General features: G+C 37.1%; 1 protein-coding gene across 1 annotated transcript in view; it reads left to right on the forward strand.

Annotated features, from left to right (window-relative positions):
* Positions 1-479: 479 nt before the first annotated feature.
* The window catches only part of LOC145788509 (plexin-B2-like), a 59886-nt gene continuing 46208 nt past the window's right edge, over positions 480-14157 (forward strand). Inside the window, exons 1-8 of the mRNA XM_082600272.1 lie at positions 480-526; positions 1661-1698; positions 2278-3293; positions 3878-4066; positions 4536-4664; positions 5610-5713; positions 6675-6807; positions 12146-12320. Coding sequence (XP_082456398.1) covers positions 480-526; positions 1661-1698; positions 2278-3293; positions 3878-4066; positions 4536-4664; positions 5610-5713; positions 6675-6807; positions 12146-12320 — 1831 coding nt within the window. The remainder of the gene's footprint in view (positions 527-1660; positions 1699-2277; positions 3294-3877; positions 4067-4535; positions 4665-5609; positions 5714-6674; positions 6808-12145; positions 12321-14157) is intronic.

Here is a 14157-nt window from a genome sequence, read left to right on the forward strand (position 1 = left end):
AAATGGTTTCATAGCGATAGATAAAAGGCTTTGAAAACCAGAGTAAGTTGTAAAATGGTAAACAGTCAGGAGATAGTCAATTGTAAACTCGTGCTATGTATAGTTACTAGTACTAAATACATGGTATCGTCAGCAGACGAATGAGATCATAATCGAATAGTTTTCCCAACCCAGAGGTGAAATTGCTGCTTGTGACCTTTGCAGTATGCTGGATGGCTGGCACCACTGCTTACATACATTTAAGATTCGTAAAAGAAGGCTGTTTACAGGTTAAGTTAAAGTTTACATTAATTGGTCAATATCTGTACATGTGTGTCTTTGAGACTGTTCCTAAATAGCAGAAAGTATTTTCTATGTTGATTCAACGTGTGCTGACAATAAATCAATGCAAATATGTCTGATTGTTGTAGTTTGGTTTTCAGCCTGATTTGAGCTCGAGTTACTTGCTATTTGGTCTGCAACAGATGAGGCTAGTTGAGATGACGTCACCTGGTTTGAGTGATTCAGCTTCATCTGCAAAGAGCAGGTGAGTTCAAAAGTGAACTTTTGTTTGCGAGATGACTTGTACGTACAGTAGAGGTGGTTTTGTTCAGGGTGCGTGACTGGAAGCCTTGCTACTGGTTACCGAATGTATATTAAGGGTAATAGATTTGGTTAACTATATTGTAAGATCTAGGATTCTAGGTAGCCTAATAGGAAAATCGTGTCGTTTTGAATTCACAACGAAACAAGGGAGCTTTTTTTCGAAATAAAACTAAGACATTTTTTGCGTTAAGATGAAATATTTGACAAGGCTTGGTTTTAGTGGAACTTCACTCCGAGAGTTATAATTTTTGGTCTGAAACTTCTAGTTTGAAGTTACGTTTTGGGAAATTAGACAGTAGCCTACTGCCCTGCATAAAAACTTTAGATTTTTTCCATAGACATTGAATCAATGTAACGACCTCATTTGATGGCTGGGTTATGATGTAGCAAGCAAATATGGTCGAAAACTAAAATGCCTAAAACAGGCTGGTGTTTGTTGCAGAAATTCGTAGTTGTTTTGTTATAAATTGATTTGTTTTTACGTTTCCATTATAGCAGTCCAACCAATATAAATTTAAGGGTTTAATGCACCAACAGTGGATTATCTGCCAATTAAGAAAATCCTCTGATTAAGCAACTGTTTTGCAGATAATTTGTTTGTATGCACCTACCGTAATCCGTTAATTAGAATCACTAGTACTGATCCACAGATCAAATTGGCAAAGAAACTGATTCTCGATCATTTAATCAAACGGTTAGTTTATCAGCTGCTTCGCCTGCTTGAATGAGCATTCACCCTAGGTCACTAGGTGCACTAAACTCTTAAAGTTTATGCTATACATCACCTGTTCTGTCAATGTTACCTTTATTTTAGATAGCAAATAATAATCTATATTGTTGCATTAACGTCTGATATTTGCGGTTTCATAGCGCAGGACTTGCTTTTTACATCTAGGCTACCGATATTCTTAGCAAATTTAAAATGAAGATTGTTTAGTCGTTGTATTGAATTTGAACAACTGTTTGAAAGCAGCTCCCTAAACATGAAATTTCTGTTTCCAATCCATGTCCTGTCTTGCCTTCTAGTGAGTTGTACAGCCCTACCAGCTCGTGATTTTGATATTATTCTTCCCAGCACTGACATCCCTTTGATCGATGCGGGAAAATGCAATCGTAAGCACTTTAAGATTTAACTTTAGTCGAACTTCTATGTAATCGATCTTATAGGACTATTGTTATTGCGGATGCGTCTATAACGCACTGGATCTTTGACTGGCTAATAATAACACTCGAACTCGAAGGCTCTACAAGTCTACTGTGGCTGATAAAGAAGTTAAGCTCTGATTTGGTGCACTGTGTCACTTGGCTTTGCAAACGATTTGGGTTTTGAACTTGATCCAATGATTTAGCCTATGATAATGCAACTTCTTGAGTTATCGTAACAATTTCTGCAGGTTATCGGTAGAAGCATTAAGTTTTTCAAGAATGAAAAAGGAAGTATTTACTAACAGAATTAGGATTTCTTTGGAGAGGAGATGAGATGCGCTATAGCATAAACGTAGCCTACTTTGAATGAGATATTTGATTTTAACTCAGAACCCCACCTGTTGTATTAAGTTATTGAAACTTTGCGGTTTGTGCAACTAATATTTGATTGAATACAATTTTACGTTCTTTGGATTGTCGTGAGCTACAAACTCATCAGTTTTTGCATATTGTCCAACCATTTTGTTATGTTTGAATTTGATGCAGGTCCGACCAACATCGCGTTTCAGACGCTTATCAACACTCGAGGGAATATTTACGTTGGAGCTACCAATTCCATCATTCAGCTCTCCACAGCAAACTTACTTGTTCTAAACACGTTTACTACTGGACCAGACTATGATGTGGATGGCTGCGTTGTTCCACAGTTTTGTGTACCCATGGCCTGCGGAAGACCACCACAATGCATGGACAATTATAACAGATATCTTATTCCGTACAGAGACCAATTGCTTGCTTGCGGAACAATACATGCGGTCTGTGATTTGCTGACTTTGTCCAACATTTCAACGGTGTATCCGCCTAAAAGTGACTTGAAATGCCAGAGGAATGATCCAAACCATCAGACGACGTTGTCCACTCGGTCCCGGACGCTTCCTTTAGTTGCAGCTATCCACGTAAATGGAAGTGCTGTTGATAGGAATGTGCTGTACTTTGGCAGATCTATGGAAACCATTAAAATATTCTTAGCTCCAACTGCAAGCTTGCCATTTTTTTCATTAATTGGTGATGCGGGCGCATATGCATATCGTTACATAACTGAAGTCACCACACATACGTATCACTTAGCATGGACAACTGATGAATACGCATATATACTTTGGTTCAAAGACGGAAAACCTCCAGAAGCAGATAAAATAATGATGGTTCGTTTTTGCCACCAATCGATTACTCCTCCAAGAAGGTCTCAAGCGGCGGAGGAAGTTGAATATCTTCAGAACATTGGTGATCGTTCTTATACTCGAATGGAGTTGAAGTGTATCAGTCCTGCAGGACAAGTTCTGCTGCAAGTGATAGACACGAAGTTTGTTAATGAAAGACTGTACATCATGTTTGGGGACGGTGGAACAATGACGCTTTGTTCCGTCTCATTATCCGAGATTAATGAGCGGATTACTTATGCCAGATACGCGTGCCTGAATTTAGAAGATTCTTCAAACGTTGCTCGCTTCCTCGGGCAACGCACCAGCTGCGTGCGATCTGGAGCATACAAGGAATACTGGGTATGAAAAGTTTTGTTACAGTTTTTCAACGTTTAGTAATATTTTGTTTTAAATCTTTCAACTCTTGTTTTAAATCTTTCAACCCAGGGCTCAACAGGCAATTATTTGCTGGCGAAGCTTCCTATCTTTTAACAGTTTTTGATTGAACTGTCACGTCTTGTGCTTCTCGTATTTTTACTTTGTTTGTGCCACTATCTCGTGCTGTGCTTCTGTCCATCTTGCGTAATCTGTTTGAGTCCTTTTCTGAACAATTAATTAATTTCACCTCTCAAATATTTGACCCCTTGTGCTGCGTAATTTTTCAGTTATCATTTTGTGTGAGGTAGTTAAGCAAGTTTCTAAAACGTTTAGATTTGTCCATACTTTGCTGTGATAGTGTATTATTCTTTAGTATTTCTTTAAAAAAAATTCTTATAGGCTTGAAAAAGGCTGTATGCCTAGCCGAAAACGTTAGCTTATTGTTTTTTTGTTTTTATAATATGTAGTGTTGTTGCTGGGTTATGTCTGTTTATTGTTTAAAAAAGTTACCTCTCTACTTAAATTGTATTTGTTTTAAATGACAACAATTTTGTATTTGTTTTTAGAGTACCTGTGGATATTCAGATAACGTTAGTAGATTTTTGTCTCCGATTGATGTGGTTCAGCCTCTTGCCATGGGAAGAGATGCAGCGTTGTCGCTTCCAGGTGGAGAAGACGCAACTGCGTTTACAGTTGGAAAAGAAAACAATTTGTTTGTAGCTTTTATAGGAACATCAAATGGAAAATTTTTGAAGGTGATTTTAAACCACGTGACAGCTGATGAGAATGCTCACAATGCAATGGGCATGTCAATTATGAAGATTTAATGTTTTGTACTCGTCACTAAAGACTAGTGGCAAGCAGTTATTAATACGATAATGTGTTTCATGTTGACTTGTTTTGTGTATTTTTCCTAGAACGCAATCTAAGACACTCCATTTTGTCATATTGTCAGTTGTAGAATCTAGATTGTTATGGTGCTATTTTATTTGCATTGTTTATATTTGTACCGTAGGCTATACTATTCACGCAACAGACGAAATAAACGGTTTCTCTCTCTCTGAAAATTCTGATATCCTGCCGTAAACCTCACATTTTAATGCGGCAGACTTCACGCTTTAGTAGCACTAAACAGTCTGTGCCCGTTGGTCTAAATCCTGAATGGATATTGTAAATTTGGCCACAATAATGATACAACATTAAAAACGTTTCACTCATGCACAGGTGCGACTTGGGAATGACAGTTCTGTTGTATCGGAACAAATAGCCTTGCGTCAAAATGTCTCTGCCATCTTGAGCAGCGTAGTTGTTGATGAAAGTGGCGACAACATATTCGCCATTACCTCTCAGTCGGTGAGTGACTGCAAAGTTATCGTAATGCGTTGGTGGTGTAACATCAACTTTTGTTGAATTACCTGAACTTGATCTGAATACGAGAACTGCATTTTTGATTGCAACTGGTATTGCACAGTTGTATTAAGCTTGGAAAGCACATAGCATTAAAAAAGGAAAAAATAACACTGGTCTACAAAAAAAAATTTTTCTGCGGTTTAGACTTTGACAACTGATTTCAGGTAATTTTGGGGTGCTGAATCTGAACTCAAATTTTTACTATCACATCAAATTTTTGAGATATGATAAATTTATATTAAAAGATATTAAAAGTGAAAGATTTGGCCTTGCATTTACTACCAACATAATTATGCAGTGCTATAGCGAAAGGTTAATGTTAGACAGGCCAAAACAGCTTAAATAAGGTTACTGAACAAGCATCGCCATAGGGCCCATAGGTCTGCTTAAATCTTTGTGGTTTCATGCAAAACTATGACGGGGGAGGGGGTCAGTTATACTTTTAGCCTCCCTTTCAGCTGCTTGACAGTTCTACTGTTGTTATTACTGCATGGTTAATAATGTTGCTTCGAAGACAAATTGGTATCAAAATTTGGTAAAATTGGTGTCCAAATTCTACTGCTGTTGTTATTACTGCATGGTTAATAATGTTGCTTAGAAAACAAATTGGTATCAAAATTGTAGTTTGTGGGTGTATTCTGGATATAGCGCAATGCGTATGTGTGATAAACGCAACGTCAAATTTTCCACTTTTGACAAAAGTATCAATTTGTTGTTATCATATCTCACAAACCTGACGTGATAGGCAAAATCTGAGTGTCAGATTCGGATTCAGCACCCCAAAATTACTCAAAATCAGTTTTCAAAGTTCATGGCGCAAAAATCGTGTAGACCAGTGTAATTCATTAAAGCTTCAGCTTGATGAATAAAGGAGTGGTTTATTTTTAGATACTGAAAGCTGCAGTAGCCGATTGCGAAGGGCAATACAGCACATGCACAGAGTGTTTGGAATCTCGTGATCCCTATTGTGGGTGGTGTGTTCTACAAGGCAGGTAAGAAGCAAACAAAAGACCCGAGTCCCCTACATGTGCGATTGGATTAGCCTAAATTCAGCATAAATGGTGTCGGCTGCATAAATGGTGTCGGCTGCATAGCCGAGTGGTGAGAACACTGGAACGGCAATCGAGAGGGCGCCGGTTCGACACCGCTCAAGAGCATGCAGCTGTGTCTGTGGCAGGACACTTTAAGGCATGCCTGAAGGTGGACACGAAGATTGGCTTCCTTGCCTTCCCGTCCACTTAATCTAAATCTTCAACCACCGGGTGAAAGCCTGGATACGACAAAAAAAAAAAAAAAAAAGCATAAATAAATTGATGGTCTTGGGAAATCCTAACTTACGAACGCCCTTCAAACACGACTTCGCCAGTAATTCCAATAAAACTACAAAAATCTATTGTGCAACTGTGAATATACGGCTTGAGTTGACAGCAAAGAAACATAGACTGGCTTGAAAGAATAGCGATCAATACACTCAAGCCTTGCTAATGTCCTAACTTTAACTTTTTTATAGGAACTAACGCCTGAAGGCTGATATAACTTTGAGTTTGAACTCTAGGAACTTCTTTTATACTTTATATTTTTGTGAAATGATAATTATGAGACACCAAAAAAAGTTTGATCACTGAATCTCAAATTATTGTAAAACTCCTGATTTCACTTTCTAAAATGGCAAATCTCTTCCTGTTTCCAGTATTGCCAGATGCTCCCTGGGTTTCAAGCACAAATGCAAAAATTCAGATTAAGATTTCGCAGTTGCCCAAAAGTAGGCTAGGGTGGATCAAACTTACACAAAATGATGATATTCATCAATTACTAATCAAATCAGAAACTGATGCAAACGAACTCTGACTGCCAGCAAGCATAGTAGATCAGCTTTCTGTTAAAATTGAACTTTTCGCTTGATCATGGCCTGTAAATATAGGTCTTCATGATTGACAGTTATTGCTTTTCCAGATGCACCCGGAAATCATCTTGTGATGCATCCGATCAAACAGATATGTGGGTAGGTCCTTCCATGGAGGTTGACCATTGTCCTAGGATTTCATTCGCTCAGCCAAGTTTGATCGCTATAGGAACTACCACTCAGGTGAACAATTAAACATTGAGCTATAGCCTACATATCAAAATTGCATTCGTATATTTTCGCTCGACTCCACAGCCTTGGTGGAACTACATTGCACGGGTACTGGTTTGGTTTTTAAATCTTTATCCTCGGACTGACAAAACCTTGATAGGTTATTCCTGGTAGTTTTGCATACTTGTAAAAACTCTTGACGCAGGGCCTGTTACAGAGATTGGCAGAGTGAAGTTTTCTGATTGTTGAAATGTTGTTACCGGGGAATTATTTCATCATCTAGGATTCTAGGTGCTGCTGAATGGAGAGAAGTCTTGAAATGCGTTGCTTAAGCGCATACCTGAAAGCTGAACCAGCGCGGCATGATCTTGAGTCCGGCGCTTAACCACTGAGCTCTACGGGGTAGACTAAATATTATCCTCTTCTGCTGGACACTCAGCAGAAGAAGATAATATTTAGTCTACAGGACGCTCATCTGCTGCATCTGAACACAGCTTTAATGGGTCTAAAAGTGCTTCTAAAAGACTTGCGCGAAATTTTTCAAAACATATATCCATCCATTTTGTTGTGCTGTAAATGGACCCTAAAGTGAGAAATTCCGCGCAAATGTTTAAATCCGGCGTAAACCCCTTGAAAAACACACATAATTGCTCTGTATCCGTGGTGCGGAGTGTGGAGAAACATGATTATGACATTTTCTTTTCTAGCACGTAAGCTATGTGGCAACGATGTATTTTTATCATTTTGGGCAGTTTTTCTGCTACAAATATTTCTGTCCTGCATCGAAGAAGGCAGAAGGAATAGTTGAGGGCCGCGGTTGAGAAACACTGTTTTAGATCTTTCTGGTAGTGTAATTTACTTAAAAAAAAATATTGTATTGTGTAATCAAGTACATACCATAAGTGAGTTTGCTAATCGCTTCTTAAAAGCTTGGTAGTGATATTACCAGACGCATGACATGATGCTATAGAAGCTTGTAACATAGCTCTCATTCAAGAAGAAGCAAATTGACACTTTGCTTTGATTTTATAATTTTAGGTGATTTTGATATGAAATTTCAACCCATAAGAAATATTAGACTTTAAAATGCACCGATGAAAACATTTGTTAACATTTAATTGCAACATCTGCATAATAATCTAAGCAGAAAAATCAGAGCAAAGGTACTGGAAATTAAATTCATAGCTAAAAGGCAGGCATTTCGAATACTGCAAGGTGTGAACTGTGCTGTTTACAGTACGCCCCTGACTGAGCATAAGATCGATTTCGGGATTCAACCAGAACTAGCCTTCATTGATAAAATGTTGTATTTTTTCTGCGTATGTTAAAAATTTGCATATCTTGCATTGGTATGGATTTCTTTTAATCTAACAAATATGAACACAATGCACAAAAGTAGAACAGATGAGTAAGAGCTCACAGGTGGCGGCCATTGCGTCATTTCTGTTCTGAGCAACGATTTTGGCAGACCTTAAAGTTTCTAACACACGTCGTGATCCAACTTCTTGTCCAGAAAATCAGACCTTTTTCTTATTAATTCAAACATTTCAAAACGTGGAATCAATGAATCAATGTAACGTCATCAGACGTTGAATCAATGAAAAGCAAATTAATTTACTGACTGGATTGTTGTTGGATGATTGCCTATCAGACACTTGTGCAGCTCAGATTGGCTTATTTTCGTGAAATTGAGCGTGTTTGGTTTAAATGTTGAAGCAGGCTTTGCGTAGCAGCCGATCTTTGCTCAAGAAATCTGCCTTTTTACGTCCATTATTACACAACTAGATAAGCTAATGAGATTTGAAACTATTATTTTGTTAGATGGTGTCTGCGGAAAAGTATCATTTTGCTAAACGGTTAAAGTTGCAACGTTAGTGATAAATTTGCTAATTGACCTAACTCAAAAGAATGAGTCATTGCATCGCCTATCAAATTTTGTTCTTGCTGATAAGAATATTTAAAAGATACTTACTAGATCTTCTTCTAACTACAGGTATTGCTTAAATTGTAGATTTTTGTATCATCACACTCTTCCAAATCAAACCACATCACGATTACTTTCATCAGTGGCCACTCCTGATCATCAAAGTCACTCGATTTCATCACATGCGTCATCTTCAGTTTACAAGTATACAAATGAAAGACTTTCTCTGGCTATCGTGTTCAATTTCAAAATCAGCCTTTCTATTCACAAATTGTCTCATGCACCCACTATAATTTTGGTAATAGTAAAGCATTAAACAGATATACATATACATGATAAAAACAATTTTCGAGGTGTTGTATTTACTGCAATTTTTCATAACATGTTAATTGTCTTGTATGGATAAAGACTTTTTGAAACAAAAATACCTCAAAGTTTTTTTTTGTTGCTATGCAAAAAAATTTTGACCTTGGTATTTCGGGCAAATTCCGCTCGACAGTGGCTTTAAGTGCAGGAGTTCAACAGCTTTATAGTACCGCCGGGTAATACTACCGGACTCCTCGTTGCTCATATCTTTTATCAAACATACGCCGTGCGACAAAGTTTTGAACAGTAGGCTCGTTTCAGATATGTTTGCTTCCCTTAGCGCAAACCTTTGGTTATAATATCCTACATTTGTGATTCATGGTTAATGGTTATTAATTAAAAAGTGCTGCGTGGTGGTTGATGTTACCAGGGGCGGATTCAGTAAGTAGCTATAGGGGAGGCGATGTCAAAAAAACATAAAGAAATGTACGTTTACATTAATCCGATCTTGCAAATGCACCGTGAATAAAGTTACTTTTCTGTTTTTTAGGAGGGGGGGTGGCTCCAATTCACCCCCGATTCCGCCAATAGTTGTTACACTGCATCATGATACCAGAACTTCTTCAACAGAAAATAAAAACAAAAGCATATTGTCTAACTCTCCTTAAAAGCGTATTCAAAATAAGGTTGACCGGTTGTGGATTGTGGAATGAGATATTTCTTCCAACATCTAAATTCAGCAACGTTGGAATTTTGTTAAGCGCTGTTGTTTGACGTCTGACGCAATCTTATAGAAAAAAAAATGCTTGGACCTTTGCTGCCTTCAAAGTGCTCTTCTTACCAACATTGTTGAGATTTTCAAAAACAATCCCAAGTCTTAAAAATCAAGTATTTATTTTAACTTTTTGAAATGGGTCGAAGATCCACATTTCAAACGACTATGCTTTTTATAATTATAAAGGTGATTGATTGTTTTAATTTTGTTCATCATGCCAATCTTGCGTCGTGTCCCACAATGACTTAATAAGGCCTTAATTGGCTAATTTCAACCAACTCGTGTTGCAATCTGGCAACCTACTTTTCAAAGTATGGCCTGACTACTCTTTTGACCTCGCTGCATAATTTACTCATTTCAAAGTCTAATTAGCTTGTATTAGAAACTTTATGACACTCGTCATGAGACACCATGCGTGTAGCTACCAGACTTTCAAGCGTTGAATCAATGCACTATAAAAGTAAACTGGTTCCCATCCTTTTTTGTAGTCATGCCCACAAACCGTTTTCAAAGAACAATCAAGCCTGCGAACTGCTAATGTTCTAAAAGTAACCGTGAGTGAAAATGTAACGATGAAGTATCTTTTAGTCTTCGCCACTGATATTAATAGAATCTACATTGAAAAAGTCCCCATTGGGTCTATTGACTTTTGTTTGTGAACCACTGCGCTATAATATTTTGAAACTGATATTTTTATTTGTTTGTGGAAACATGTTTTATTAATTTGAGCACTCTGATGATGTTGGTGACTGAAATTTTTTAAAACGATTGAAGCTTTGACTGCTGCTGGGGTTGGTTTGTTGTGTTGGTATTTCTTGGTAAGCTTGTTGCTTTTCGTCGATTTCCTGCTCATCAAAGAAGGTAGTTCTTCAGGTAAGGCACTGGTTTTTAAAAACAGCTTCATTAAGTTTGTGCAATATATATTTGGAATAAAGTCAGCGAAAGCAAACAAACCGGTCGTGCAATCGAAAAAAAGCACTTTTTGGCAGAAAGCTATTGGATATCTTCCACAGAGCAATTTCCATGAACCTTGATATAGAATAAGCAATTTTAAATCAGTTTGGGAAGACGGGAATGCATTAAACTTGCATGTTGTTAAAAGTTTGGGATATGAGGCCTTTTCGTAACATACGGATTCATCAGGTTGAAGTTTACATACGACAGCATGTTGGTTTTATTGCTTTTCGATAAATCTTACGGTTCTAGTTTCAAATTTAGCTTGTTGGCTTGCAAAAGACAATACCGTAATCTTGTAATGAAATTTGTCCAGCAAAAATTTAATGTTCTGTTTGATATCAATGATTTTATGGCTAGTGTATTTCAAACGGAAATGAATTGAATTGGCTTGTGCTTGTATATTGAGGTTGCTTGTTTAGAATATCGGTTGAATGGTGAATTGCTGTGCGTTGCAGCTACAGCTGGCATTGCAATGGATTAGTTTGGCATCTATCAATGTTACTTGAACATAGAATGTTTTCTATACAAATACGTGTGAATAGATTAAGCTCGAAAAACTGCATTTCAACTGCGCCCAGTTGCATCTGGTATTTTGCCACACGTATTGACAAGCGCCCAAATGAAACTGAAAAATGTGAAAGCTTATCTCTTGTTTTTGATTTTGCTTCTTGTCATTGTAACAAGTATACTTTTTCTTATCTCCATAAAATCTTTGTAGTTTAACTATAGTTTACTTTCAGTGAGAAGAGAGCCTATAATTTAATTATTATTAATTATCGGAGATACGTCTGTCATTGATTCTATTTAACCGTGGGATGTGGAATACACAACATTTAGACACTAAATGGCATTGTACAAAGTACTATTACTGATTTCAATACAATAATTGTTGTATTGAAAGCAGCCTACATTGGAGTGCATTTTTCGTTGGTCCTTCCACAATGTAACCAAAGACCCTCGAGTCCCAATCATACTCGTCCCCGATCATATTGTATATCTGTTGGGGTAATAACCTACAATGAAGCTAAAGTAGAACGTTTTATCAAGTATAAAGTATTTTTCAATTTTCCCTATTTATGCAAGCTTCCCAGCAGCTTCTTTCCAACGAGGTAGCAGAAACCTGCATCATCAACTAAACACCTGTCAGTCAACACCAGCTGCTGCATCAAATTACAGTATGTCACGGATATGGACGATAGTCAACAGGAAACTTACAGAAAAATATCAATGTCAGCAATTGGTACTGTTTTTTCGGTGTTGCCATTGACCTCTGTATTTACTGTAAAGAATATGTTTTGATTGAGAACAGGCTTTGTGGAGATATAGCCTACTCAAGATTATTGTTTGGTGTACATTTTCTGCTAACGTTGACTCATTTTTGCTTTAAGATTGACATAGCATTTGCCGGTACAATGCTTCAAGCGGACTTGGTGTACAACTGCGAATTTCTGACAAGCACAGGCAGCAATGCATTCCCTGAATCAATTTTGGAAAATGCAGCTACACCCAACTCTCGATGTTTGCTAATCGCAACGAATGGAAGTGTTGTACCTCCTACCAGCGGTAAGTTTGTGATGCTGAGGTATATCTGACGAAAGGCAGGAGTAATCCCCAACACGCTAAACGTAAAAAGTAGACTTCACTTTTTTGTTAGTCTTAGACAAACATACGGTGTTTTTATCGAAAAATTGGGGCCGACCTAAATAGCATAGGCATGATGATGATGTTTATCCTTCGTTTCCAAAGATGTCCCGTCGTTACCGAAGATGGCCAACGAGACTGAATCAAGCTTTAGTAGTATGTGATTGGTTTGCATGAGTGCGTGGATGAATGATGAGGCATATCTGTGCGCAAAAGCTTCTGTTGCAAGATGACATCTAGTGGCGCCACAGCTAAAAAGTTCAAAACATCGATTTTTATACATCACCAAACTATTTTAGGGCATAATATTTACAGATCTGTACTTAATAATGGTAAAAGTTCAAAAAAAATAAATAAACACAAGGTGATCTCAGTTTGCGTGAAATTTTCTACTTTTATTCGATCTTGACCCACCGCCATCCCTTAAATTAAACCATTTTTCTTTTCAGTATCTGAACTTATCTAATTCATTCCTTTAAAAACACAAGAGGCATGTTAAACCTCATGTTAGTTGAGAAGTCTTGATTAAAGTCATGTTTTATTCAGTATGCTATTCCATATTAAGTGAAAGGTGTTGAATTTTGCGACCGTGTTGGCTGCAAACTTGTAGCCTAACGTACCGCACTGCCCACACAACTGCGTGCGCACTTTTTAAACTGCACTTTTTTTGTCACTTTTTTCCATTCCTATCGCTTATTGTTGCAGCTGTTTACATGTAGCTACTGTTGTTTTTTTTACCGGATACGCTGTTGAAGAAAAAGAGTAAAATATGAATTTTTGTTTGAAAGTTTTAATATTTTGTACATATATATTTGAGCAGCAGCAATTTTGCATTGGATGCATTTTATGGTTGAAAGAAACTACTGTCATTAGGCTACTGTCGTTACACGTTAAATCATGTAGATAGATAGACAAATGTTTACCTTGAAAATCATGCTCGAACTAAAAAAATTGTCATTTTCATTGTTTCAACGTACAAAAATTGTTAAAATGTTTAAAATTAATTTTTACTAGCTGAGTCTAAATTTTTTATCAATATTCATAACTATCTTTCAGAGACAAACTATTATGCAAAAACTCTACCACTCGAACATAACACCCAGCATGCACCAAGTAATGTCGTTTTTGATTCATGTATCCAGATGCATTGCAAGAAATAAACTAAGGTTGTTTCGTTAATGAAAATCACAAGAATCGAAATTATCATAAATGTGACCGCAAGTCATGAATAAAGATTTTTTTTCTAATTTAAGATTTTCTCATGTCCTTAGCAACCAACATACAAGCTGGGATATCGTTTCAATACGTTGACAAATTTTTAAAGATGAAGAAATGTTCTATCAAAAAATTACCGTGTTTGAAAGCCTACTGTATATAATTATCAGTCTAACGATAGGTATTTATTGCTTGTTTCTTCAGAGAGAAATTGTGTCATCTTGTATTTGCAGTGCTAAACGACTTATATTGTTGTACATACTCAACGTGATGTACAAATTTGATTGAGGCCCGTTGTTCATCGAATTTTGAGTCTGTGATAATTGACTTTGTTCTTTTGGCTGCTGAGTATCACCATAATTAGTTGAATTAATTATCGTATGCAAGTTTTGCATAGCCTGCAAGGGTGATCGCATCGCAGTGACGCTTCTTTTTCTGGCTTTAATCCCATTTCAAGTGGAGCCAGTGCAGATTGCAGTCCTCCACATCATTCTGTCAGCAGCGTCTTCCTCCTTCACTCCCACTATTTTCATATTTTCTGTCA

This window comes from Aplidium turbinatum, chromosome 2 (assembly GCF_918807975.1).
Source record: "Aplidium turbinatum chromosome 2, kaAplTurb1.1, whole genome shotgun sequence".
Lineage (NCBI taxonomy): Eukaryota > Metazoa > Chordata > Ascidiacea > Aplousobranchia > Polyclinidae > Aplidium > Aplidium turbinatum.